Genomic DNA, 27173 nt, shown 5'->3' with positions numbered 1-27173 from the left:
CTCCGACGGGTCGCCTCCGGGGTCAGTTCAGAGTGCGCTGCGTACGTTGCCGCCATGACGCTCGAGGCAAAGTAACCGCGCTTGGCGGGAGTCGGGATTGGGGCTTTTCGCCGCGGAGTCGGAGACGATGCCTAAAGCCTGCTCGGCCGTTAACTGCCCCAACCGGGACACGCGGGAGAACCGGGCTAAGGGCCTCTCATTCCACAGGTCCGCATCTGAACACCGTAATAGGGCCTCCTCGTGGAGAGTGTGTCTGGTCCTAAGCCTATTAGCAACGGGGGCGGGGCTTTGGTTAACAAGGGGCGGGGCCCGGTTTGGGCGGGGCCCGGTGTGAGGTTGTGGGCGGGGCTTTATGTCATTCGGTTTCCACACCTGCAACATCAGCCCATGTGGGGAAAAGTCAGTGGGATTTATCGTTTCCTCATCTCTTCTTCCTCCTCCAGCTTCCCCAAAGCCCACGAATTGAGGAAGAAGTGGATGCTGGCTGTGAATCGCATTGAGCCAGGCTCCAGGAAGCTGTGGATCCCAGGCTCAGGCGCCTGCATCTGCTCAGATCACTTCTTCCAGGATGACTTTGAGGTGTATGGAGGACAGAAGAGGCTGAAGGCGGGCGTGATCCCCTCCGTGTTCTCCTTCAAGGTATCCCAGCGCCAGAGAAGGGAGGAGAGTGCTGCTGGGCAGGGTCACAAAGTTGCCAATGCTCTATCATGGTTTAAGGCAGAATCTTAGCCTCCATCTGTGATCGCTCCTCCAGTGGTGGCCACCAACTCAGGTGCCTATAAAAGAGGATTCATGGGTCTGCACTGCTGTCAGAAGCAGTGATGCTTCTGAATGTCCAGCAGGGGTGCCAACTTGAATAAAATATTGTGGGGGCCCAGGTAAACCCTGCCCTGCATAATCAATCACATGACACAGTGCACACACACCATTTGAATGGAAATGCCTATCAACTTTGTGGGGGCCTGGCCCCCTTAAATATTTAATTGTAGGGGCCCAAGCCCCCACAGCCCCTAGGAGTTGGCTCCTGTGATGCCCTGTTGCCATGCGCTCCAACAAATTCTTAAAGACTACAAGTGAGGGATGAGTGTCCAAATTGCCTCCCACTGATATTTTTTTCTGCACAGACAAGTGCAGAAAGCATTTCTACATTTGATCACCCACCCAAGTCTGAAGAGACACAGTAAGCTAACAGTCGAGTGTTAACACAAGGATTTAGATAATCTTATTTCCCACTTTGCTTTTAAAAGTACCAGTATCAGTTGTAACTAATCATGATGGTCATAGGCCAGCTCCAACTGTCTCTGAATTGCCATATACTGGGGGGGAATGGTACGGTTTTGCCCTCATGTTGGGCTTCCCAGAGGCATCTGGTTGGTAACTGAGAAACAAGATGTTGGTCTCAATCAGGGGTGGAGAGCCTCAGGCCTGGGGACCAAACACATTCCTCCAGACCTCTCTCTCTGGCACTTGGAATTCTTCCTAGGTGATACCTAGCATGTAGCGCTCAGAAGGAAATAGGGAGCCTGGTCTGAAAAAAGGTGTGCCACTAGCCCTTTGATATGATCCAGCAGGGCTCTAAACTTTGACATGCTAGTCATGTGTTCTTGTCACTAATTGCTACTCTTCTTTCTGTGTGTCTTGATGTTCTTGCTCATGATCCAAGCCATGTTGCCTTATTTCATGAGGTAATAAGGGTTTCTTTTACGGGTAGACAAGACTGCAAGCAATCATAATAAAAACAGTGCTGCTGACACTATGTTGGTACACCTGAAGATTACCCTGTTTCTCATATTTTAAGGCATACCCATAAAATAAGCCATAGCAGGATTTTTAAGCATTCAAGGAATATAAGCCATACCCCGAAAATAAGACATAGTGATAGGCACAGCAGCAATGCCGGCCGCGGCAGGAGGAGGAGGAAAAAAATAAGACATCCCTTGAAAATAAGCCATAGTGTGTTTTTTTGAGGAAAAAATAAATATAAGACGTGTCTTATAATATGAGAAACACGGTACAGTATATCACACCAATTCATGTTGTTGCCCTTGCTCTGTTCCCAGCAACAAGTAGGCTCAAAGTTTGGAGAAGTGGTTCCCTCTCCTAGCACTGTAGTGCATCAACAGCATGAACCACTGGGGGGAGCCATAATATTATTATACTATATATGCTGTGTGGTGGAGAACATGTGAGGTGCTTGGAGTAACAAGATACCAGAAACTTAAGGGCACAATCTTACAGTGAAGATTATTATTATTTATTCAGTTTATATACCACCCTTTATCCAAAGATCCCAGGGTGGTGTACAACATCAAGAACATATTTCACAGAGCATAATAATAAAAAACATAATGCAGAGCATTATAGATGCATGCTAATAAAATATTCACAATAACAGTCCCTGCCACAAACACATTTAACAAGCCATAGATTATTTAATGGTTGAAGGCCTGGGTAAAGAGGAATGTTTTTGCTTGGCGTCTAAAGACATGTAATGATGGTGGCAGGTGAGCCTTTCTGGGGAAAGCATTCCACAGATGAGGAGCCACCACAGAAAAGGCCTGCTCTCTACTGGTTGAGGGGCTGCAGGGTTTAGCAGAAGCCCTGCTGCACTTTTCTAACAAACCAGGGCTTCTCCTGCAACCCTTGTGCTCCTAACACCTATAATAATAATAATAATAATAATAATAATAATAATAATAATAATAATAATGTTATTTATACCCCACCCATCTGGCTGGGTTCCCCCAGCCACTCTGGGCGGCTTCTAACAAAACATTAAAATACAGAAATCCATCAAACATTGAAAGCTTCCCTAAACAGGGATGTTTGGGCTAGGAGGGGCCCCCATTGGTGGGCATCCTTCACTATTACATTTATATCCCGCCTTTCCTCTAAGGAGTTCAAGGTGGTATACACGGTTGTCCCCATCCCCATTTCACTATCACAACATCCTGGTACGGTAGGTTAGGCTGAGAGATTGTGACCAGCGCAAAGTCACCCAGTGTGCTTCATATCTGAGTGAGGATTTGAACTCTGTTCTTCCAGGTCCTAGTCCAATACTCTCCCCACTATGCCACACTGGCTCTTGTTCCTGGCATAGTCTTAACTGGTGGGCTTTGGGATGCTTCTAGGGGCAGTGAGTTTGTTGTGTTTATACTGCTTTTGGCATTTCTGTGCTGTGTGTTCCACACCACACTGTTTCAGGTTGAGCTTGCATTGGGTGTGGTAGCTGTTCAGCCAACATAGTGGTGATTTATCTACTGCCTCCTCAGCATAGCACGAGAATAGGATTGTTCTGTAAACTTCCCACACACACCCCTGCACATTAACTAGTTGTCTGTTCATTTCTATGCTTTTGGAAGATTTGCTTGTAATAAAATGTGCCCCCCCATTTCCTCCTTATGTCACAGAGTCACTCCATATTTCATTGCTGTAGGATAGAAAGGTTTCAACAGTAAAATTACATTAGCACACAGGAAGAATGGAGGTTATATTTAGCTATTCTTTCCATTGTATTCAACTTTTCTATACAGCCTGAGCATTAATTCAAAACGTGCTGACTGACCAATTTATGTGTATTTCAGGGTATCTCTATGTTTGTGTTTCTTTTTTAGAGTTCCTCTACTTGATCCAGATTTTAGTTTCCTCCAGGTTGCTTATTAGGTTCACATAATATGGGGGAAAACATCTAGAGGGTTGGGGGTTTGTTTTTTTTAACATTGGAGTGCTTTGTGGGGAACCCTGCAATATGCATACCCACACATAATTGCTCGACAGACAATGGCCACTTTGTGTAACGCTTCACTGAGTTTGCGCCACACCCTGGTGGCAGTGTTTCCATTTCTGCTTGCAAGTTCAGGCAGAATCTATTCAAGTTTAAGAAATTTCAGGTCTCACTGATTTCATGGCCTCGGCTCTATATACCTAAAAGAGCATCTTCGCCCCCATCATTCAGCTCTGAGGTCCAATTCTGAGGGCCTTCTGGTGGTTCCCTCATTGTGAGAAGTGAGGTTACACTGAACCAGACAGAGGGCCTTCTCAGTAGTGGCACCTACCCTGTTGAACGCCCCCACATCAGATGTCAAAGAAATGAACAATTAAACAACTTTCCAAATACAGCCCTGTATCGGGAAGTTTTTAATGTTTGATGTCTCACTGTGTTTTTATATTATGTTGGAAGCTGCCCAGAGTGTCTGGGGCAAACCAGTTGGATGTCTGGGGTATAAGTAATAAATTATTATTATTATTATTATTATTATTCAGTGGGAGAGAATTTCATTGCAATTCAATACTACAGTTACACTAGCTGAGAGGGCATGAGTTGCTTCTCAGCTCCATGACCTATTCTGGAGTGGAGAACTCGCTGTGGCCAGAAGGCTTGAAGGTCCTTATGTTCCCCACAACCCAGGGGCCAACTTTAACAAGTAGGTGTGGTTGCCCACCTGTCAGTCAGATGACATCACAGTAATGTCAAGTGACCCATCTTCCTTTGACCTGCACAGCTTGAAATCAAACCATGTGGACAAAGGCACAGTACTTTGTAGGTGCCTGCAATCAGCTGCTTTGCAAGCAAGACCGTTTTTAGCCCAGCTATGTCTTTGCTTGCCTGACACCCGATGATATATATGACGTCCGGTGTAGGGCAGATGGGCATGGATTGACCAAAATGCCTTTGCAGGCCAAATGGGGAAGCCTGGTGGGCCTAAAGAATCTTGCAGGCTGGAGAGCCCCCACTACTGCTGCCATGTCTTAGCTGGAGAATTCCTCATCAGAGGATGACCTGGAGCCCCCAGTACTTAGCAAAGCCCCAAACCTGCCCATAAAGAGAAGTACCAGACTTGGGAGTCCAGGTCTTTCTTTGACAACAGCTCTTTGACAACAAGAAGATCCCACCCAACTCAGCTGGACCCCTGGGTGTGGTTCCAGTAGCTTCAGTTCAAAGGCCTCGGTACCAGGCTGGAATACTTCTTGCCTGGACCTTTGAACTGCCCCTCAACTTGCCTCTTTCCTGCACCACTTGGGTCTTTAGCTCTTTATGTGCTATGGGAACAACATGAGTGCTGTGTTGGGTGAGATCTTCTTCCTTTCCTTTGTGTGTTTTGGCTACAAAATTGTGTTTGAGAGCAGCAAAAGGAGTCTTGAACCCCTGCTTATAGGGATGTTTTGGGGCTTCCAGCAGCGGAGTCACTGCTGGTTTCACATGTTGTGATGAAGGGGCATCTGTTCTCTCTCTCTCTCTCTCTCTCTCTCTCTCTCTCTCTCTCTCTCTCTCTCTCTCTCTCTCTGTGTGTGTGTGTGTGTGTGTTTGTGTGTGTGTTCATTGGCTCCCTCCATTTGTGGGCACCACCACCTATAGACCCTGATTGGTGGGCTTTGGCAGAGTTTCTTAGTAGCAGGAAGTGTGGGGAGGGTGGTCTGCTGTTTTTACATCATTTCAATGTTTTCTGGGTTGTGTGTTTTCCTCAGATATAATGGCTGGTCTCCTGGTACAGTAGCCAGGTAATCTCCCCTCTTCTTCCTAGAGTATTTACAGGATAAGATTGCTACCTCGTTCAATGGTAGCATTCAACCAAGTTTTACTCAGAGTAGACCCATTGAACTTAATGACCCTAACTAGTCATGTTTATTCATTTCAGTGGGTCTACTCTGAGTAAAGCTTAGTCAACTACCACCTTAAACGTTTGGTTGTTAGCTGGGATGTGTCCATGTGACTGCATGTTGAGACAAGTTAGCATCTAGACTCTCACCTTGCAGATGAGTCTATCCTGGATGCACATCTTTGTAGGATCTGGGATTGGTATAGCTCAATGAATAAAGATGGAAGAGAGTTGAACTGAGGTTTTGTTCCTGTCTCTCACTTATTTAGAGCAGAAAGGTCTCAATTTGTCTGTAGCTTGTAAGTCAGAGGTAGGGATGTTGGATTCACAACAACATCGGAAAATCATGTTTTCTGTCCTTGCTATGACGTTTAAAAGGGAAAAAAAGACTGTGTCCCTCACTCTTTATATCCACTTCATAATTCTTTGTGTTTGCCTCATATCTAATCTTTTTTCCACACTTACATGGTGTAGGGAGGTGATGGTTGTTTTTTGGAAGTATTGCTGATCCAATCTAAAAGAATCTCTGCACAGAATAACCTTTTGGGTTTGCCACAAGAGGGAACATCAGATTTGGCTGCAATGTGGGACTCCCCCCCCCTTTATTGCTGGTTGTATTTATCAGTGCATAGGCTGGCCAAAACGTGGCTCCCTGGGGCTTTCTGTCCTGTGTTTCCTGTTGTTTTCTTTCAGAATGGGTGATCTGTGTGCCTCTGAAGCTGCAACATAGGGCACACTGCTCTTAACTGCCAAGTGTTCCTTTCAGGAGGGTGCCCTGCATCCTTGTCTTCAGTCCCTGAATAATGCAAGCACTGTCCATGAAAAGTTTCAGTATGTACAGCTGTTGTTAAATGTCATGCTACGGCAGGAACAAAATGTCCAAGAGGGCAGGGTATCCTGGGTTACATTAAGATTTGAAGCAAGTCCCTAGCAGCATGTGGCTTGTTACTGTTTGAAGCAAGATGCGGGGCTAGGTAGATCTCCTTTGTGGATTGAGGCAGAAGATCCTTGCGCTACCTATGGCAATTGAAAGCTTTCATCTTGGGTCATAGAAGGTAGAAGGAAATGAAGAAGATGGCCGGGGGTGGGGGTGGGAAGCATCCCCAAAGAAGTGATTTTATCCAGATGCAACCTACCTGGCTGTACATGGCTTCAGGCTTCAAAGCGGCCTGTTTTGTAATCCTCCTCACAGAAGGAGAACTGAGTTTAGTTTGGGGCCTTTGTAGAACAACCACAGGCCTCTTAAAGAACTAGGCAGATGCAAAATGCTTTCTAAATGGGGTAGTCTTATTTGGTACTGTTTGGACTTTCTGAGGGGGTTTCTCTCAGCCTTGATATCTTGCTCACATCTGGGAGAGGCCTGGGTTACTGCATGAAGAAAGCAATGGTCTCTGGGATCCTCAACATCTGGTTTGGATTAGTGAGGTAACCGCAACATCCTGTGAGAAGGCCCTGGTGTAATAACTGGATTTGCTACCTCAGTCCAAAAAACGAGCACCTGGGGAGAGTGCACCCTCCTTGCCTCTTTCCAAAAGTTGAAATAAATTCATTTGAATGGAAAGTCATTTCAATTTTTGTATAGCCAAAGGGGTGGGGAAATGACATTGCACAACTCACAGAAGCAAACTAACTTCCCAGGGGCTTGTCTCTTGTCCTCCTTAGTGTGAGAGTCATGCTGTCCTAGAGGGGAAAGAGTTGTGGTACAGGAACGGCAAGGCTGGTTCTCGTCCCTAAATCTTACGCAGGTCCCTCAAATGCCTCATAATTTCTGTCAGCATTCCTAGTCTCTGACAATACAGAGCTGCAGAGGTGGATGCTTCCGATCCCATCCCCTGGTTTTCTGTGAAGGCAGCAGGAATTTAAGAATTGCTGGCATTGGGGATGTTTGTCTTCCTTGTACAGGACAGGAAAGGCTTCCTGCTAGTGACTCTTCCCTGGTCAGGAAAGCTGTAGTGCAGCTCACCTTGGCAGCTTAGCTGGACTTTTTAATTGTCTGGCTTGCTCAGCAATTTGGGCCATGCTGAGGGATTTCTGAGCTGCAGCTTGATTCTCATTTACTAACCTCAAGGGCCCTCCTACTAGATATTCTTTGTCCCTAAAATATGTGCTACCTCAGGTTCTGGTCCAGTCTAAAACCCGCAACCTCTAAGGGTTGACTCCAACTAAATTCTGCTTGGTGTAAGCCCATTAAAATTAATGAACCCAAGTTAGTCATGTCTGTTAATTTCAGTGGGTCTTCTCTGCATATGTATAAGATTTGATACAGCCTCACTTTTCCGTGGGACTTTCCCCTTCCCATTCAGCAGTGTTAGGAAACCTCAGGTTTGTGGGGTGAATGTGGCTCTCTAGCCCTTTCTATCAGGCCCTCATGACTCTCACTAGGCCACACCCTTCATTGTCCCTGTTCTGTGCCCTACTTGAGAACTGTTGCCTGGCTGGAAGATGTCTGTGATGATGCCTTTTGCTTGTGTGAATGGAAAGGCATTTTTTTGGGGGGGTGTCAGGGAGTACAGATTGTTATGACTTTTGCATGACTAGGATGTAGCCTACGGTGTGCAAAGATAAGAGTCCCATTTGGTTCCCCACCCAATTTTGCCTCTGGCCTTATCCATGCCTTCAATGTGGCCCTTGTAAGGTTCTCCATGAGGCAGTGCAGCTATTGGGCCCAAAAAGGTTCCTCAGCCCTGCCACTCAGGAAGCAATGGCTTTTAAGACCATCTGTTAAATGAAGAAAAATAAGCTGCCGGTGACTTGTGTTTATTTTTGAAGACAGTTGAGTAGATAGACACATTTCCTAGTATGTAATCCACTGCACACAGGTGCAAGAGTGTGAATTGAAAATGGGAATATGGGCAGGAAAAAGACACATTGCCAAAAAGCAGCGGGATTCGGAATAGGGAGAGGATTTGCTTCAACTTGCAAACTTAGGTTGAAGGGAGGAAAATGCAGCAAGGGAGGATGAGTGTTTGGGAATTGGTAGTGGGCCTCGGTTGTGTGTATAAAGGGAATGGAAGAGAAGAACTGTGGTTCATCAGCTTTTTGCTCAGTAATAGCAGGAACTGGAAAGCTGAAAAAGTGCCAACACATTTTATGAGTCTGATCCAGCTGCTCAGACAAAGGGTCATATAGTGAAGAAGGAGCCACAAAAGAACTTCTTTATCCAGATACCTGCTAGGACAGACCATTTGTTGGCAATGGAAGGGGTGCCCAGACAATATCCCACATTTCAGCTGATAACTCTCCCAGAGGAAGACACGTTGCAGAGTTTCCCTTCTTTCTTATACACTTTGTTATCAAACATTTCCAACACAGTCCTATCCATATTTAGTCAGAGGTTGAGCGTCATTGTATCCTATTGGATGTACCCCTCTTTGTGTAAGTGCATTTAGCATTGCAGCTTTTGATCAAGGTCAAGGTCTCCCAGCACTTTTCCTGTTCTGCCACTGGCTTGTGGGCTCCGTAGAGGATTTCCATAGTCCTAAAACAAAAAAGGGGACAGCTGCAGAGATGGATATGGTTCCCGCTACGTCAAAGGGGGGGGGGGAGAATATGCTTAGGTGTGTTGCAGTGGGGTGGCGGAATGTTCCAAGCAGTTTTTATTAAGAAGCATTTTCCCCCTTGGTTCTCAAAATGCCTTAGGAACCACATTTATCTGTGCAATTTTCTTCTTTTTCTTTTGTCTTTGGTGTATTTTCTGTAGCTGTCATTGTGCATAGATTTTTATAGTCCTTTCTAGTGTGCTCCCTGTAGCCCAATCGCATTGGGAATGTTTTAGGAAGTTTGATATATATGACTGATAGTTCACAATAATCTGCACCTGAATGGTGCTGTTGCGGCTACTCTTGAGTAAACTGTCTTTAACAGTTTTATTGTGCATAGTATTTACAATGCAGAGATAGCATAAAACATGACCTCTTAGTCACTCGCAGAATCCGGGAGTGGACGTTTCCTGTTCCATGCCCAGCATAAGAGCTTGGGCACTCCAAAACCCCACCTCCCGACCTTACATTTGGGTGTGCACCTTAATTCGGGCGCCGGAAGGGGCTGACTTGCCTCTCCCACCTGGTGGCCGGGATGGTGCAGGGGCTCTCCAACATCGCTGAGCCTTGGCTCCTCCATCCCACTAGCTTCCTCATTCCTCCCACCTGACCCACTGCTGCTGCTCTCGCTGGGCGAGGTGCTGGTCAGGAGCAGGGGGGGGGGGAGGCTCCCTGTACTGAGGTTCCCTGACAGTACCTGAAGAGCTGGCATGCTTGAGATTAGGCCTCTGTCTGAAAAGGCTGAGAAGCTTTACTTCCAAGGCCAGTTTTCCTTCCATATCCCACTGATAATAATGGGTAAGGGAGGTGATGCAAGGGCATAATATTTGCATTGCATGTAGAAGGTCCCAGGTGCAATGTCTGGCATCTTGAGGTAGTGCTGGCTAAAGACTCTTGTCTGGAATCATGTTGCTGTCAATCAGTGTGGGTAGAAAAGGGATGTGTCTTAACCTTCGGACTATACTATTTCAGAGCACAGGCAAGGAATTCTGTGTTTGAAGTCAGACACTTCTCTGGAAAACCAGCACATCATGGAGGAGGCTAAGAGAACAACTGTCTCTGACAATGTTACCTTTATTGTGCAGTGAATTAGTTTTGTAGTGGATGGCGATTCCAATACGTAAGCCCTCATCTGTATTCTGGTCCCAGAAATGCCTTTTTCCTCATTTGAAATAAATTGGGTTTACCTGACAATGAGTAAATAACGTAGAGAGTAGGTTGGATCAAACATAACGCCACAATCCTATATATATCTGCACATGTCTACGCATAAGTAAATCCCAATGACTTCAGTGGGACTTTGAGATAAGTGTATCTAGGATTGCAACCGAGCGGTTTACTTTTCACCCAGTTAAATTGATGAAACTTAAGATAGTCATGAGTAAGTTGCCTCATTAATAGTGTGGGACTAAAGCATAACCTGGATCCAGCCTCTAATGTTTGAAGTATGCTTAATTAATTCCAGTAATACCATGGCAATATTGTTGGGGATTATTTTTTATTTTTGCCTTCTACTGTAGCATTAGCTTATCCAGTCTGTTTCAACCAGGCCTTTTTTTTTTTGGTTGAATTGCCATGTCTAATTCATTTGAACTTTCTCAATGCAGGAACCAACAAAAGGGAAACATCCATCAAAGTCTGTCAAAACCATGGGCATCAGTTGGCCAGTGGCTAGTATGAGCGAAGCTACTCCACCAGCTGATTCATCTCCAGCACAAGCCAAAGCAGTACGTATACCAGCGAGGGGTAGCTGGTGCCTTCTCCAATGCCAGCATGCAGCTGTTGGAGAGGACTTTGGGGCAGAGGTCAAGGGCCCCACACAGAAGAATGAGCAAGAGAACACTAAACACAGCAGAGCTGGCTTACCAAATTCTGAAAAAAGTAATGCACATTACCATATGAAGAGCCCCTCCACCCCACCAGGAGACCATTAAGTCCAGAATCTAAAATTACAAAACTGCGTGTCACTAAATGCTGTAGCATGTAGCTTATATTACCATAGGGACTTGGACAAAGCCTATAGCAGAGATGGGGAACCTCAGGCCCATGGGTGAAATGTGGCCCTCCAGGTCCCTCTCTGGCCCTCAGGATACTCCCCAGGCCGCACCCACTCTTCCAAGGCCACATCTCTAATTGTTCTTAGATTGCATCCTCCTTGAGTGTTTGTGCCTGGCTAGAATGTATCCTTGACCTCAAATAATGCTTCTTGTGGGCCTGGATGGAGGACAGAGGTGTGTAAGTGTGAGTAGAAATCAGCCTACTGTACAAAGGTAGAACTTTACATTCTTTGCTCCTGGAGCAAATTGCAGAACCTGACTTCCATCAGTTAGCTTTAAAGAAGGAGTGTGGCCACATCCACTAACTATTGTGAATCTGATGGGAGAAGGTATTCTGGGAAGGGTTTACTCTGGCTGTGGTGAGAGGCTAAAAGGAAAATCAAGGCGAAGGAGAAGGGTGAAGTCAGTTTAGTTTTCATGAATAAGCAAATCCAGCCCTTTGTGGAAAATCTGCATGGACAAATATCCGGTGCCGGGAGGACATGAAAGTTATGGTGAAGGAATTAAAGAGATGGAGCAATGGGTGTCCTTTGTCTTCCTGTAGGTGGAACTCATCCAAGCGGAGCATCAGTATAGTCTGAGTGAAGCTATGGGCAGTAGAACAAAATCTCTGATCCCCACTGGACCAATGCAGGGGACTGAACGGGAGCAGGACGCAGCCCAGCGCCGCCTCTCCTATTATCAGCAGGAGCTGTGGAGTGTGCTGGAGAGTCTGCGGGAGCAGCATCTCCTCCAGAAGGACATGGAACACATGCTGCGCTCCCAGTTCAGCGGTAAGCCAGAGAGTGGAGCACCGTAAGCCTTGCCAAAAGGGCTCTTCTTCATGCCAGAGGGCCTTTACAATAAGACCAGTGGAGTTTCAGAATCATTCAAGGTTCCAAGGAAGGAGCCATGATACAAACTGGATAGAAACCAGCTTCAAGGGTTGGTTAAGATGAGTGGGGTAATTTTCACAGCCCTCTAGCGGCTTACGTACCAGAAGTAATGTATTTAGTGTTAACTCTAGAAGTGTATACTTGATTCTAACCAAACTATGCCTCCTGATGTATATTTTGCTGTAGGAGGCTTAGTTTGCTCAGTATCGAGTAGACACTCCCAGAGTTAACACTAAATACATTACTTCTGGTAAATGAGCCACCATAGCTGCTAGAAGGCCATGAAAAATTGTGTCCTGGGCTAATTAGACTCCTCTATCCATGTACTTTCTGAAACCAAAGGAGCGCATTGGTTGCCAGATGTGGAATATATTGGCATTGTTTTCAGCCCTCCTACCCTCAGCATTTCCGACTGGCCAGTTGTACTCTGTATGCAATTGCTACAAATGTCTCCCACTTCCCCAAACCCTTAAAAACGTGCCTCTCTTGGCCACCCAATCCTTCTGGGTTTTGGACCCAGTTTCCTTCCCCATAAAAAGAGAGGATGTTGAATCTTATCCCAGCCCCCAGTCTGAACGCAGCAGAGTCACTGCTGAGGCCAATGTTAAAGACTCTTCCTCTGCAGCATCACCCCAAATTAGCTTCACCTCACTGTCCATCCCTTGCTTGAGGAACCCTCTTTACTTCAGCAGACCTGCAGCTCACTTTGCAGTGTGAGGGAGCCCTGTGCGAGAACTACCCAGCTGCCACCCGCAACTTTGCCGTCTCGCTACATTTGTTCTCGGCCAAGGCCTATGAATTTGTGAAGAAGACATTCCAGCTCCCAGAGGCCACCACCCTTCGCACGTATGTCATTCTTATTTGTATTTTATTTGTGTTAACTAGGGGCAAACGTTGCAAAGCAACAGTGTACAGACATATGCATTATATATTCATTCTAGCTTGCTGAAGAAACTACTTTTTCCAGTGTGACACTTTTAAGATGAGAGGGAAATGCCTGAAAACACATTACTTCATTATGTCAGGACACCTCACGTACAGACCTAGAGGACCTCCTGAACTTGTCAGCAAGCTTTCTTTGTAAGATTTGCCACTGACTGCTCAGACATGGATTACAACTCTTGGGCCATCTTCTGAAGGACCACAATGGCAGAGGAACTGACTTGCAAGCAGAAGGTCCCTGGTTCAGTCCCTGAGCTGGGAAAAGGCTCCTGCCCCAAATCCTGAAGGGTTTCTGCCAGCCAGAGCAGACAGTGCGGAGCTAGATGAAGCAGTGGTCTGACTTGGTATAAGGCAGCTTCCTCTGTTCTCATGCTACACAAGTCAATTCCACCTCAAACAATCCACAAGGACAAATATAAAGTTTAAGGTGCAGAGGAGAGAGAGAGAGAAATCAGTCAAAGGTCCAGATGAAAAGAAAAGCTTTTCACTAGCTGGGAAAACTCCTAAGAGCTGCTGTAGATGTTATCTGGAGGGGAAGGGAGTTCCATCCTCAGAGGCCCTGTATCAAAAATGCCTTCACTCAAGTTGCCGGAAACCAAATTCCAGGCAAATGTAACAATCCCTCAAGGAAGGTAGGGTGAATTCCTTTGTTCCAAGAAGAGGAGGCCAAATCTGAAAATCAGGTTCCTCAGAGGAGATATTTGCAGATCCCCTATAAAAGCTTTGATTAAAAATGCAATATTGGGCAAAAGGAGGAAATTGTCAAACCATGAGAATATGACTGTTGGTAACCCAGGATTTAGGGTTGGATGACTGAGATAAAATTGAGTTTGACATCCTGCAAGGGACAGACGGACGCCTCTGGCACCATGAAGACTATTGGTGCATGGACTTTTGTAAACAATAGCTTAGGCTGCCATCCTAACACCATTTATTCTGAGTAAGCCCCATGGAATTCAATAGGACTTACTTCTGTAGACATGGCTAGGATTGCACTGCTACTTCACCAAATGCAATTGGTCAAGAAACCTCTGACCTTGTAGGCATGCTGGGGGGAAATGGTGAATCTTTCAATGTTACTGGAATTGAACCTTGAAAGATTTGAGTAATGTACTAGCCAGCTGATTGATCACTTTACATGGGTTATTATGGGAGGAATTCAATGTAGCCCTAAACAGATCACACTGTCAGCTCAAGCATGCTCTTCTGGGGGTTCTCCTGACTGCCTCAGAGCTGGTATCAGGAATGCAGGGGCATGCAGTGGGAGGATAGGGAGAAACCATTGCACTAACGGAAGTCCTTGCACAGGCTTCCACAAGTGAGACTGGTTAGTTGAATTGTGCCCTATGTTTATATCCCAAATTCCTCCAAGGAACCTAAGGTAGCGTACTTGGTTCTATGTCCAACCCCCATTTTATCATCACAACTTGGGCTGTCCCTTGTCTAGTACAACATGACAGTACAATCTCTGCACTGGCATGGCATCACATTGTTGTATGGAAGCAATTTGAGAGAGGTAAATGATGCCCAAAACTCTGATCAGGGGAAAGCCAAGGTGAACAAAAAGACTTGAATGTAGTGTGTACACACACACACACAGAGAGAGAGAGAGAGAGAGAGCACTGAGCCTTAAAGTTAAGCTTTTCATCCATTGGAGGTTAAAGTAGGATCAGATTTCTTAGCAAGAGGAAGCAGAGGAATGGACAATTCACAAGGAAAAGGAAACAGCTGTGCTAGTTGATAAAGCTAGACTTTGGAGGTATAAGCATCAGTGCAACCCTCTAAAGGTTTTCTCAGAAATATGCCTTGCTCTCTCAAAAAAGAATGATCTCTCTCTCTCTCTCTCTCTCTCTGTCCCACATGTGTACATATAGGATTGCAACCTAAGAAAGATAATCTAAATTGGTTGGTCTTCTCCCATCCATCCAAACACTCAGTGGCACCAAAGAAATAAGCTAAAAAATATCATAAGATGCATGTGCCACTTAACTAGAATGTGGTATACAAGAGATTTAATACAAAATGGTAAAAATTGGTTAAAACACTAAAATCAGATGTGTCACTAGAAAACTTACTCTGCTATTCTGTGAGAGCCCAGATATGGGGAAAACAACTTTGGACTATGGAAACATCAAGAAAAGCAGACATAGCAAAGGCAGTGTATCACAGAACCACACAACTGGCACTTGTAAGGGGGAAAAAAATCAAAGTATGGTGCTATAGTGATGTGCCTCTTTAATTTCAAGAGGCAGAAACATATTTCAGTGATAATTGAAATATAGGTGTTAAAAATGGATCCATAAAATAGTGGTATAGAGAGCGGTAGACACAATGTGGTGGGGATGTACACGTTGGAGAAGCACAAAGTGCCCTGTACTATGGAAAGTCAATTGTGATTCCGCTTGTAGTTTACAGAAAGGCAACAATTAGATAGCACTAGGAGCCCATTGGGAAGCAACCTAAGAGTGACCCACACAAACTGTGCCAAATGCACTGTTAGCCTAAAGGAAACCACATGGATGATTTGGTGCGTTGGGAAGAAAACAGGCTTTTGAGCTCACCTGATGGTTTATGGGAGATTTCTTCTTCTTCTTGATTTCAAATACTGCAAATAGAACCAGAGTATGAAAGCAGAACTGATGCAGGCTCTGCCTTCCCACGTGGAACTATTCTCAGGCCCTCTAGTACAAGCATGGCCTAAAATAGCTTATGAAAGTAACATCATGCTTTGATTTTTCTTAAGCACGAGGGCAAAGAAACATACTATCCTCAGGCTCTGAGGTTTGGCAGTAGAAGAAAGATTTTTGTTTGAACCAAACATGGAGCTGATTAGCTTTCTTTCCCATGCTTCTTCCCTCATAGGTGGCTCTCAAACATGGATTACGAGCCAGGATTCAGCCAACAAGCCTTCAATGCTCTGGCAAAGAGATCTCAAGCAGGGGAGAAAACCTTCAAGTTGTGCTCTCTCCTTATGGCCTCAATCCCTTTGGAAAGGAGAATCCACTATGACCCTTCCACCGAGCGATTGCATGGTTTGATGGACTTTGGTGCTGGTAAATATGATGCGGATGAGGTTTCAGCAGCCGGAGAAGCCCTCCTGCTTGTGGCTGTTGGATTCCAAGGCCGGTGGATAGTGCCTGTTGGCTACTTCCTCCTTGCCACCCTTAGAGGTGACATACAGGCCCAGCTCCTATGCCACTGTATCCTCAAACTGTACGACATTGGCGTGCAGGTGGTCTCTGTAACGTCTGATGCCACAGCTCCCAATATTGACACAGCCAGGCGGCTGGGAGTGGTGGTGGACGGCCTCTTTGTCAAGTCCACATTTTTCCATCCAGCTACTCCTACGCTGGAAATAGCATACTACTTCGATCCCAGCCATTTGTTGACGCTGATCCACCGCTTGCTGCAAGCCGCCGGCAGCCTCCAGGTGAGCGGCAAGGCGGTCTGCTGGGATTACTTCCTGCATCTCGGGGCTCTGCGGGAAGAAGTGGTGCTCCGGGCGGCATGCCAGTCCGGAGCGATCAGCCCGCAGGAACAGGGGGTGTGGGGAAATGGGGCCACACAGCTGTTCAGTGAGGGCACGGTTCAGGCCTTGCATTTTGCAGCGAGGCTCGGCCTGCCTCAATTTCAGGGTCACGAAGCCACCGCCCACTTTATTGGGCTGCTGAGTGCCATTTTTGATGCGTGCAGCAGCTGCAGTATCTATGGGAAAGGTTTCAAGGCACCGCTCTCCTGCGCTAGTGCCAGCGCCCTCAACAACCTCTGCAACGAGTACGAGAACCTGCTTCGCAAACTCCGCACTGCCACCGGGGAGCTGCTAGGGCTGAGCAGGCATCGATGGGGCTTCATTGGCTTCCTGGTGAACCTGCGCAGCTTTCAGTGGCTGGCGCAGACCCATCTACAGGCAGAAGACGAGCCCACCACTTCTTTGCTGTCCTGTTGGTGGAGCCTGGACCCTCTGGAGTGGTGCAGGGGAGCCATACAGCAAGCCCGTGGGCACAAAGGTGTTGGCCCCGCATGGACCTTCCAGCGGGCGTACAGGCTTGTCTTGAACAGAGCTCTTTCTGGTCTGGGCCTTGATCCACCGAACCTGCTTGACATATCCTTACGCAGAAGAACTAGCCTCCAGTTGCAGGCTTCCTTGCCTCTGGCTCGCGGGCAGATCTGGTGCTTGCCTCGGGGCACTGGGCCTCCACGAGAGACACAGGGCATAGCCCCAGCCTTTCTGGCTGAGTTGGAGGAAGACGCTATCGCTTGCATTTCCTGCATTGTTTTGGGGAAGCTGCTGCCCCTCCTCTCCTGCGCCGAATGCCGCGCTGCCCTCTTGTGCCCTTGTAAGGGTGTGCCTGCGGGCAGCGCCCTGCTGTGCGTGGAGAGCAAGGGAAGAAAGTACCTCCCAGCAGAGTCCGTACAGAGGGTGATCCGCCGAGCAAAGCAGGTTGTTGGCTTGCCTTCCTTGTTCCTCGGAGACTCCAGCCACCGCGGGTTCTTGGTGCAGCAGCTGGCCATCTTGGCAGATGTGAGTGAGGAGCCCAGTCTTTTCTCATCCCTGGGCAACCACCTCTTTGAGAGCAACGCTGTGGTTTCCAACCATTACGTCACTCTGCTGCAGGAACTTGTGCGAACTTTCTTGGAACTGTGGCTTGAGGCAGTGCAAGGACGGTTGTCCATGCCGACTCATGAACGTAGCAGCTCTTTGAAAGTGGCTAATGGTAAGCAGCGGACAAGGAATGCAAATGGCCCCAGCAGGGACTGGACTCAACAAACACGTGGACTCATGGAATGGTACATGCCTATCTGAAGGTGGTAGAAAGCTGAATGCTTATGTTTACGTGGCCTTGTAGGAGAAGTGGTAGCTTATGATATGCTGTAAGCTGGTAGAAAGCTATGAGGCTGCTTTGCACTTGGCTTTTTTATTGGAGCAGACACAGGCAGGGAGGTCCACGCAGAACTGACATGCAGGAAATTCATTCTAACTTCTCACATGAAAGTGACACGTGTGTGTGCCTTTGAGAAGCATCTTTGCAGGGCTTACAGCATGGGGATCATAGAATCATAGAATTGGAAGGTACCCCCAAGGGTCATCTAGTCCAACCACCCGCAATGCAGGAATATTGGTATTCTATTTACATTGGCAAAGCTGGTCCTAATAAAGTTGTTTCCTGAGTGGATTTTGGAACTTTGCTTATGGACTTATCATGGCTTGCTTTGCTGTGCAGTCCCAGCTCTGGAGTTTTAAGAACCATGTCTTTTCCCCAACTAGTCCCCCAAATTGGAACTTCCCCCTCCCCCAGCACTTTTGTTACCATCCCCACTCTGGTCTGTAGAAGCAAAGCTGAGGCAGCAGCCCAGATTAAGAACATAACTCTTGACCTTTGGCTATCGAGAAGCAAAGTCCAGCACCAAGTGGCTGAAGCCTTGGGCCAGGTCAATAAACAGCACAGGAATGAGAGAGATTACTTGTTGCAACAGCTGCACTCCATATTTCAACAGACTTGCACCTGTTGCAAAACTTCAGCCCCGAGGCAAAGCATGTTTGCTACATAAAATACACCAACTACAGCAAGTGATATTTGCAACTTCTTGCAAGATTGCTGAAGACCCGACCCAAAGTGGCCCACTGCCTAACAGTGGTGCTCTGTAAAAATAGCTGCATGAGGCACGTGAAGAAGTGAGGTGAAGGCAGTTCTTAGCAGTCAATCTATTATAGGCTGAAATGCTGTGCCATTCATTCTGTGCAAACCTTTCTTGGGTGGTTCTGAACACCACTAGCACCTCCTCTCACAACTATCCTGATGCAGCACAGGAGCCCCACATGTATAGTTGATGTACATCTGTTACCACAAACATAATGCCTATTTGAGTGCTTTCCATATAATCAATGTGACTACAGTGGTACCTCGCAAGATGAATGAAGTCAATGCTGCAAACTATCAACAGATTCAGCAGTTGGAATAGGAGCTTTTGTAATACAGTTGCTAGACGAGTAGTTGGGGTGCAACTGAGATGGCTAGTTTGACCTTTGCCTAGGTATAAGTTTCCAGAGAGTTGCCAGTCCACAGTTGGCTTCTAACTATCCTTTAATGTTTGTTTTTAGAGCAACTGCTACTTATGCTGGCAGACAATAGGCTTGTTGGAATTGCTGCACAAAAGAGGAAAGGAGTTTGGGTGCTTTGAGCTTTACGGGGCGTTTTCCACCTTCTATTCCATTATAACACACAGGATTCAGAAAATTTTCTATACCTTTATTAGAAAAAAAATCATCACCATAATTCTAGATGTTTACAATGAAGCATTGGTTACAATAAGAGTGTCCTCAGAAAGTTCCAGATTGTTTTCATGGTTTTTGACGCAAGTTGGAGGCCAATGATTTGGTGACCTCTGGAGAAAATGCTTGCAGGGTGCACACTTTAAGGGGGAAGGGAGGAAGCAATCATGAAATGACTTTCTCAACATAATTAGCAGGATATAGTCCAACCTGACCGGTCTGAAGCCGGCCTTTGCACCAGCCCTGTTCATCCTCTTCACTGATCTTCATGAGCTCTTCACCTAGAGGAAGAAAAATCTCAGAATGAATAACAAGGCAAGGTTTCATTGGTTTAGATATTCACTAAAATGAAATGAGACTTGCTTGTTTTCCCCTTCTGGTTTCCAGAGATGCTGGCAATGCACCCACGTGGAAGTAAAACTAAGGTTGAAATACCATGCACAATTATTTAATAACAATTCCACTGAAATCTGTGTGTCTCATTTCCAAATGAGTTTAGGGTCAGTGTTAGCCTTCATTCTCCATACAACTATATTATAGTGGCCTACTGGAACAAAGCCATTATTGTACAGAGAAGCATCTTAAAAGCTCTTGGGCACTAGCAGCCAGAAGATGCTTCCTAGACAGTGTTACCCTCTCCAGCTTCCCATGTCATCTCAATTGACTCATGCTGAAGAGTCAACCGCCATGCAGAATTCACACATTAGTGAAGTTAAAGACCACCTGAAAGGGGTGTAACCATCCAGATATTGCCTTTTAAAAAAACGCATCAGCACTTGCTCCAACTTTCTATTTAAGGAGAACAACTTAAAAAATATCATGTCCAGCAACAAAAGGAAAATAGTGCATCAGTTCAACTGACTCAGTGAAATAACAAATTATCTGCATTAACTATAAAAATGCATGTTATTGAAGTATTTAGATAGGGAAGAGGCACCACTAGGTTTTAAAAAGAGGAGTGACCCAGTTCCCATAAGCCCGTGGGTATACACTACGACCCTGGCAAAGCAAAAAGAAAAACTGATGAATTGTTCTTTGACAGAGATCAATAAATTCAGCTCACATTATATGCAGTAAGCTAGACAAACCACAGCAAACAAAGTATTGAAAGCTCAGTATCCCTATCTTCATGGACATATTTTTTAACTTTTTATGCTTTTACTGCTGTAAACTGTTTTGATATAGTGGTATACAAATATTTTATAAATAAATAAGACATGACAGGCAGAAACAAACCAGGATGGTGCCTGGAAGGATTTTTCACAAACGATAAACCAAAAAGCAGCTTGGGTCTACTTCTTGTACTTATTTCATGCTACAGATATTCTTACAGTACTCCTGTTTTAATTAGTTACTACAGGCAGATCAAGCAAAATAAGTTGGTACTAGAATATTTAATAATGATCACTCAGCAATGCATGTTTCATGCAAACCCAAGTACTGGGTTTTGAAAGATTTTAGTACCTGTAAAAAAAAGAAAAAAATCACATTTCTACAAAATACATTTTTAAAGCATGAATGAAATCCCCAAGATTCAGATGGCCCCTATTCCTATGTGCTTCCCAGCAGATCAGGCTGGTGGATAAAAAACCTATTTTAGTGTGGGATCAGATGATCACTAAGCATAAGGCTATTTAAGTTTATTGTGTTGTGGCTCTGGCCATGTGGCAAGCCACTAGCCCCAGAGCAAGGCTAGCATTACCATGTTCACAGCCATCCAGAGAAACAGGTGTGTGATAACATTCATTTTATGTCACTGGTGACAAGAGATGACTGCCTCTCCATCTGGGCTGGCATATTGTGCTGAAAGTTTATGTTAATTTGCCAGCTTCTCGTGAAAGATTCCTGCTCCCAAGTTCCCCTTTATGTGTTATTTCTCTATATGCAGCTCTGCTTTCATTGCCACTGAGCAAGGGAACACAGTCCTGGTATAGCGAAGCATTTTTGGCCATTTAGCATGGAAAATATATGGAACACAAATGGCCAGGCCCAGCTACATACAGGAAGTCTTGGGAATAGCAGCATCTCTACTGCCAAGCATTGGAGATCCCTGGATGCTAACTCAGCAGTGGAATATTCAAACATGGAACTTGGCGCTAATGGAAAAATTGACTCACGAGTTACATGCCAGAAGAAATGAACAACCAACCAACAAGTTTTATGATATCTGGTCATGTTTTATTTCAGATGCTGAGAGAAAAGAACAGGATTTCTGCGCACCTGGAACACAAAGGCTTCTATGGAAAGACAATTTGGGATGAGAATTGCACACATCAGATTAGGGGAATGTGGGGGGGGGGGGTAGGACTCTTTTCTTCCCTATCTTCTCCCACTATATTCCTGTATCTACAAAACTTAATAAAAGTATTTTTAAAGAAGGAATAGCAGCTTGAAGCAACAGCCATCCTCCTTCAGAGCCCACAATGGGAGCAAGTCCGTGCCTTTTCCTGTCCCTTTGGAAGAACTTTGAAATAATTTATCTATCCCCCATTAAAAAGTACCCCATTAGTTTTTTCTCTCTCTGCAGTTTCTTAGCATGCTGCTGACCCCTTTCATAAATGGCTCGGTTTATTATAGGATTCTCTCAAAAGTGTTTGGCAAGAGGCATCCTGGGGCCATCCAGGTCTTACTGGAAAATTTCCATCCATACCCCAAAAACACACCAGCAAGCAAGTTAGAAGATTAGTGCATTTGTACCTGCTTTAAAGCTCAGCTCATCAGCCTCTTGTCCTGCGTAATCATACAGTGCTCGCACCCGCACGCCTGGTACCTTTATGTCATCCTCATGCCCATTGACCTCTGGGCGCTTCTTGGGAGTGTCCTCATCCGACCACTCTGAGATTTCTTCTTTCCCTCCACTGTGCGACGGGATAGGGGAAGAGGAAGAATGGGAAAGAAAGGCCATTTAAAACCCAAAGTTCCTTCTTTATTTAAAGCGTCCCATTTCCAAATCATGCATCTTTCTAGGAGAAGAATAAGAGGAAGATGCAAAATATGAAAGGCAAAGAAGTCACCATTAGCCCGGGGGAGGGGGAGGGGGGAGGGAGAGAACGAGAATGAGCAGAATAGCAGGTCTTCAAAAACACAATCTTTCCAGTAACCTTGACCAGCTCTGGAAATAACTACATTAAAAGCCCTAAGTGACTACAATCAGGGTAGGAAGAAGGTGGTCTATTTGAAGAAAGCTAAAAAGGTGCCTATTTGGGAGAAATTGAAAAAGAGTGTGCTAACATTGCTCATCTCCTTAACTAGAAAGTATTAAGAAGCTACAGCAAAGGAGAAGCAAGGAAACAGGTACCCTAAGTAGTCTTAAGTTTCATACTAACTTCATACAGGCCGAGGCCTTCAGGGTATCATAGAAGTGACTGTTTTGCTCCTCCTGGTATGAATACCTGTGGATTGGCAAACAAGCCTTTTTAAATCGAGAAACGGGCAAGGTTATGCTGCAGAATATCTACTGCCAGTGATATTCATGTTAACAAAAGCAGACTCTACATTGCAGTAAAGGTTAAGATAGGAATTTTTTATTTCCTGTACTTCTCTTGTCTTTTCCTTCTTTGTAATCTTGTGCCAGCAACCACGGGACCAGCATGCTCAGTATGCCATCTGGCCGAGTTTTGGATGCACAGCACCTAGCTACGAAAGCCAGAATGTTTGCTATCTACCAACTTCACTGTAGAACTAACATGAACTGTTTTTGAGTAAGAAGGGCCTGGCTAGCTGACATCTCTCTTCATAGTGAACAGATGCAGATCAAGAATCCAGGGCTGCCTTTGTTGCAGCTGGAGGAATATTCTTCTTTCCCTGAGATCAGCAACAGCTGGAGAGGAAATCCTGCCAGCATCCTCACTCTGAGACTAAGCAAAGCTACATCAGGGCGGGACAGAGGAGAGGGACTGTGCCAGTCATAGCTTCTGCCCTTCCAGCTGGTCCAACAACAGCCCTACATTCCATTAGACTATGGCATTTATCTCAAAATTTGCAAGGACCTAGCCTCTGTATGCTCTTGTTAATGGGAATTCATATTCTCAAAGGGAAGCGGAAAAATTGCTATACCTATTTTGGATGAGTCAGCTATCCTGCAATAACATTGCCCTCTCTGCTCTAGAACCAGGGTGTTACAGGTTGCAACTTGCCTTTGCTTTGTCGGTGTAGGGGTCTGTTTCACACCATCACCTGCAGGCACAATGCTAGTCAAAGTCACATCTTCACTGCTTTTCCCACTTTTTTCCTTCTTGCTGATTGCCCTCTGTGTCTCCAAAGACCATTCCTAGAGGGGAGAAAGTTATCAGTCCCTAGTTCCAAAAATACTTCAGAAGATTAATTGAATTCTTCCTTCCTCCCCTTCCCCCATCCAACACAGACAATGGAGATCCTTTATGTGGAGGGGGACTTATTGCTTATCTGCAGAACAAGGTCCCAGGTTTGATCCCAGACAACAACACTAAAAATGGATCAGGTTATACCTCTTCGTGACACCCTGGAGTGCAGTGTAGTCAATATTTGCTTAGATTGACAAATACTCTGGGCTGGTAGCTTTGCATGTTCCTATCATGCCAGGGTATATTGTGCATCTCCTTTCTATTCCATAGAGAAATAGTGGGGAGTGCCGATATCAGCAGGATGATACAAGACACGACTTGCTTTACAACCCAAAGGGGGCATGTTCCCTAGTATTTCCCACCAGAGAGAGAGATGGCTTACCTCAAACTGAGGCCAGTTCATAGCCATGCCTGGTCCATGGGTTTGACGCCACCACTTCAGGTCCTCTTGGTCATCTGCAGCCATTATTCCCTGATACAAATCCCGGTAAAGTGCATGGAAGCTGCAGGCATGAAGAAACACACAGCAAGCATAAGGGACTCTGTTTGGAAAGCTACATGGGCATGTAGGAAAGGACAAATAGAAATATGTTCCTACAGTGCCAGGAGATGTAACCTTTCAAGTGGGGGAAAAACTTAAATAGTTCTCATTCCACAGGATGCAATAAGGGCAGAGAAGCCCTCTTTTACACACACACACACACAAAACACACACCTATCATTGGTAGACAGGTTCAGATGGTTGTGCAGATCCAGGAACATCTCTTTGAAGAAGCACAGCCGTTTGCATTCTGCTTCCTGACAGCCCTCAAAGACCTGTTCCATGTCCTCCATATACCGAGGGTTGTAGCGATTGAGCTCTTCCAGCATCTTCTCATACTGCTCCTTGCACTGTAGGGAACCAAAACAAAACATTTGTGAGCTGTTGACTGCCTATAATGCTCAGGCATATTGGGACTGAGGTGGGACCCATGTTTCTTGCTGGTTACTCTTTTAGTTTCACCAGTTGACTGAGAGTACAGTAATTGACTTATACAGCTCTCTTCCATGAGCACCATTCAGTGCTCAACAGGGCCTTGATGCTTTGAGTTCTCTGGTTAGGGGGCAGCAAACATTGCAGCCATTCTGAAGGAAATCAGCCCTGAGTGCTCACTGGAAGGACAGATCGTGAAGCTGAGGCTCCAATACTTTGGCCACCTCATGAGAAGAGAAGAATCCTTGGAAAAGACCTTGATGTTGGGAAAGATGGAGGGCACTAGGAGAAGGGGACGACAGAGGACGAGATGGTTGGACAGTGTTCTCGAAGCTACGAACATGAGTTTGACCAAACTGCGGGAGGCAGTGGAAGACAGGAGTGCCTGGCGTGCTATGGTCCATGGGGTCACGAAGAGTCGGACACGACTAAACGACTAAACAACAACAACAACAAACATTGCAGCCAAAGGCAAGGGCCCAGCTGCTTAAAGGACTATCCATTGAAGCACTGGGCTGCCTCTCCACCCACAGAATTTAGTCAGCAACAAAGATCCAAAATCAAGCTTGTTTCTTTTATTTAATTTGTAAAACCTGCCACACCACTTTTCTGGTTGGTTACCTAACAGAGCAGTTTACAAACAGTAAAATGCTTTTCAGAACACACAAAACAATTATACAACTATAAAATCACATTGTATTCAAACATTAAAATAAGACAAAACTAGCAATTGCTGCCATCACATTTCAATCTCTAAAGGGCATTCTAAAAAAGCTTTTAAAAGTCTGCTTAAGAGAGATTTGTGACAGAGCTTGCCTAACCACTCCCTGGTACCGTTCCATAGGCTGGTGGGCCACCACAGAAAAGGCCCTGATTTTTGTTCCTGCTTTTAGGACTCTTCTTCATCTTAAGAGTGTCAATGGCCAAAGTACCACCTTCCAACATTACCTACCTTCTCTGATTCTTGAGCACACTTCTCGACACGCTCCTGCAGTTTACGCATCTGCTCCTGCGACACAGAGGAATCGGCTTTGGCATGATTCTCGCGTGTCTGTGCCGTCTTTTCCTCCTTACGAGAACTATGGTAATTCTTTTTTGAAGTTTCCACCTAACAGAGATATATATGGAATAATGTATCAGCAGTGTTATTTCCCATCACAAACACAGACAAGCAGCTGTATTCAAGAGGAAGTGGCAAGAAAGCAGCAAAGTGCAATTTACATCTCAACACTGCCTAACCTATGACCAGCAACATGAGGCTGGACAATAGGCTGACTGAGCTGTTTTGCCATCGTTAAGTCCCAGACCATAAAGCTGATTAATCAACTAATTCCAAGGGTGCCTATCGAGATGTTTGATATTCTGTTTATTCCCCCATCTCCTGCTTGCAACTTCTTACTCACATCCTTCAATTTTTTCACCCAGGGCTTCTGGGCCTTGCGGAATCCATCCTCTGCTTCCTTTGTCTCCTTGAAGCCACCCATCATCTGTTTATGGTAGGCTTCCTTCTGCCAGGCCTTAATCTTGTCTGAGTCTTCAGCAGCCAGGCGGTTCCGTACTTCCAGATGGATCTCACTAAGTTTGTCTGCAGCTGTCAGGAATGCATGCCAGGCTTTTTCCAGTGTGCCATATTGAGGGCCTAGATGAACCAACAAAGGTGACATGGCAATGTAATTATGCAAGTACAGAAGGAACCAGGTTTGGAAGCCAAGGCTTTGTTTGTTACCAAAGTCATCTATCTCAAAAGTACATTTACTGCTCAAAAAGCAAGAGATGCATGGGAGGAACACATATGGATACCGGTAGTAGTGTGAGGCAGTGAATTTGCCTCCTACAGAAAGTTTGCTGAGCTCAACCCTAGCTAACTGCAACTAGAGTGTGTGCCAACAAACTTCTGCTCAGTCTCTGTTGCATAAAAACTTGATTTGACTCCCCATCTTTATAATCCAAGAAATGATCATCTAGATTTATACTGGCAGTCCTCCAACCTGCACCCAAGTCTCTCATCGCCTACTTGTTACCATCACACATAGCCTTCCCAGTACACTGTGCCAGGTTACTTTTTGCTCCTCCTACAAGTTTCTGTTGACCAGATTCTGTGGGCTGATGAATTCTTCTGACCTGTGTGGCACTTAGCACTCAATTAATGGGACAGTAGCTAAAAGCCATGAAAATAGAATTGTCTTCCCCTCAGAATTTATCCTATAGACAAGGGATGGGGAATCGTTTTGGCCTAGTAGGTCAGATGGTTATCCATGCCCGCACTCTGCAAGCCAACTTTTGACAGGTGGGCGGATCAACCCACCTGTGAGGCAGCTGATGTCATGACATCAGGTGATTGCCAGGTGGGCTGCCCCACTCACCTGTCTAAGTATCTTGTGAACCGCAGCACAAGAGGTGTTGCCAACCCTATGCTTGGCAAAGTACCAAGTTTAAGGCTTGCAATTTTGCCTCCTTCAGGGATCGGCTCCATGGGTCATGCAGCCAATCAAGCAGGTTTGAACTCAAGTGTTCAACAGCTAGGGAAGTGACTTCAACCATGCTTTCTGCAGAGATCACCTGCATGATTGAGTTCTCCGCAGAGAACTTGGTCACAC

At 45.6% G+C, this 27173-nt stretch overlaps 2 protein-coding genes across 10 annotated transcripts in view; one reads left to right on the top strand and one right to left on the bottom strand.

Moving 5' to 3' along the window:
* The first annotated feature begins 21 nt into the window (after window positions 1-21).
* On the top strand, window positions 22-19531 carry THAP9 (THAP domain containing 9). Of its 2 annotated transcripts, none has more exons than XM_035114947.2 (6): window positions 22-207; window positions 444-639; window positions 10744-10863; window positions 11738-11966; window positions 12761-12914; window positions 15873-19531. In XM_035114947.2, the coding sequence occupies exons 1-6, from the start codon at window positions 128-130 to the stop codon at window positions 17812-17814; spliced, it is 2721 nt and encodes a 906-aa protein (XP_034970838.1). In that variant the 5' UTR covers window positions 22-127; the 3' UTR covers window positions 17815-19531. The 2 variants fall into 2 exon arrangements, with proteins under 2 accessions (XP_034970838.1, XP_034970832.1); XM_035114941.2 differs by having other exon boundaries at window positions 12758-12914.
* PACSIN3 (protein kinase C and casein kinase substrate in neurons 3) overlaps window positions 19238-27173 on the bottom strand; it is a 28154-nt gene continuing 20218 nt past the window's right edge. For 5 of the 8 annotated variants that reach the window (XM_035114982.2, XM_035115000.2, XM_035115015.2 and 2 more), the window contains exons 4-11: window positions 25980-26215; window positions 25529-25684; window positions 24319-24494; window positions 23986-24106; window positions 23418-23551; window positions 22608-22673; window positions 21979-22139; window positions 19238-19562 (exon numbers count right to left, since the gene is read on the bottom strand). In XM_035114982.2, coding sequence (XP_034970873.1) covers window positions 19447-19562; window positions 21979-22139; window positions 22608-22673; window positions 23418-23551; window positions 23986-24106; window positions 24319-24494; window positions 25529-25684; window positions 25980-26215 — 1166 coding nt within the window. In that variant the 3' untranslated portion in view covers window positions 19238-19446. The remainder of the gene's footprint in view (window positions 19563-21978; window positions 22140-22607; window positions 22674-23417; window positions 23552-23985; window positions 24107-24318; window positions 24495-25528; window positions 25685-25979; window positions 26216-27173) is intronic. The other 3 variants (XM_035115034.2, XM_035115026.2, XM_035115044.2) reach the window with 3 other exon arrangements.

Source organism: Zootoca vivipara, chromosome 1 (assembly GCF_963506605.1).
Source record: "Zootoca vivipara chromosome 1, rZooViv1.1, whole genome shotgun sequence".
NCBI classification, from domain to species: Eukaryota; Metazoa; Chordata; class Lepidosauria; order Squamata; family Lacertidae; genus Zootoca; species Zootoca vivipara.
Note: the sequence above shows the minus strand (reverse complement) of the source record. Positions and strands in the feature narration are given on the sequence as shown.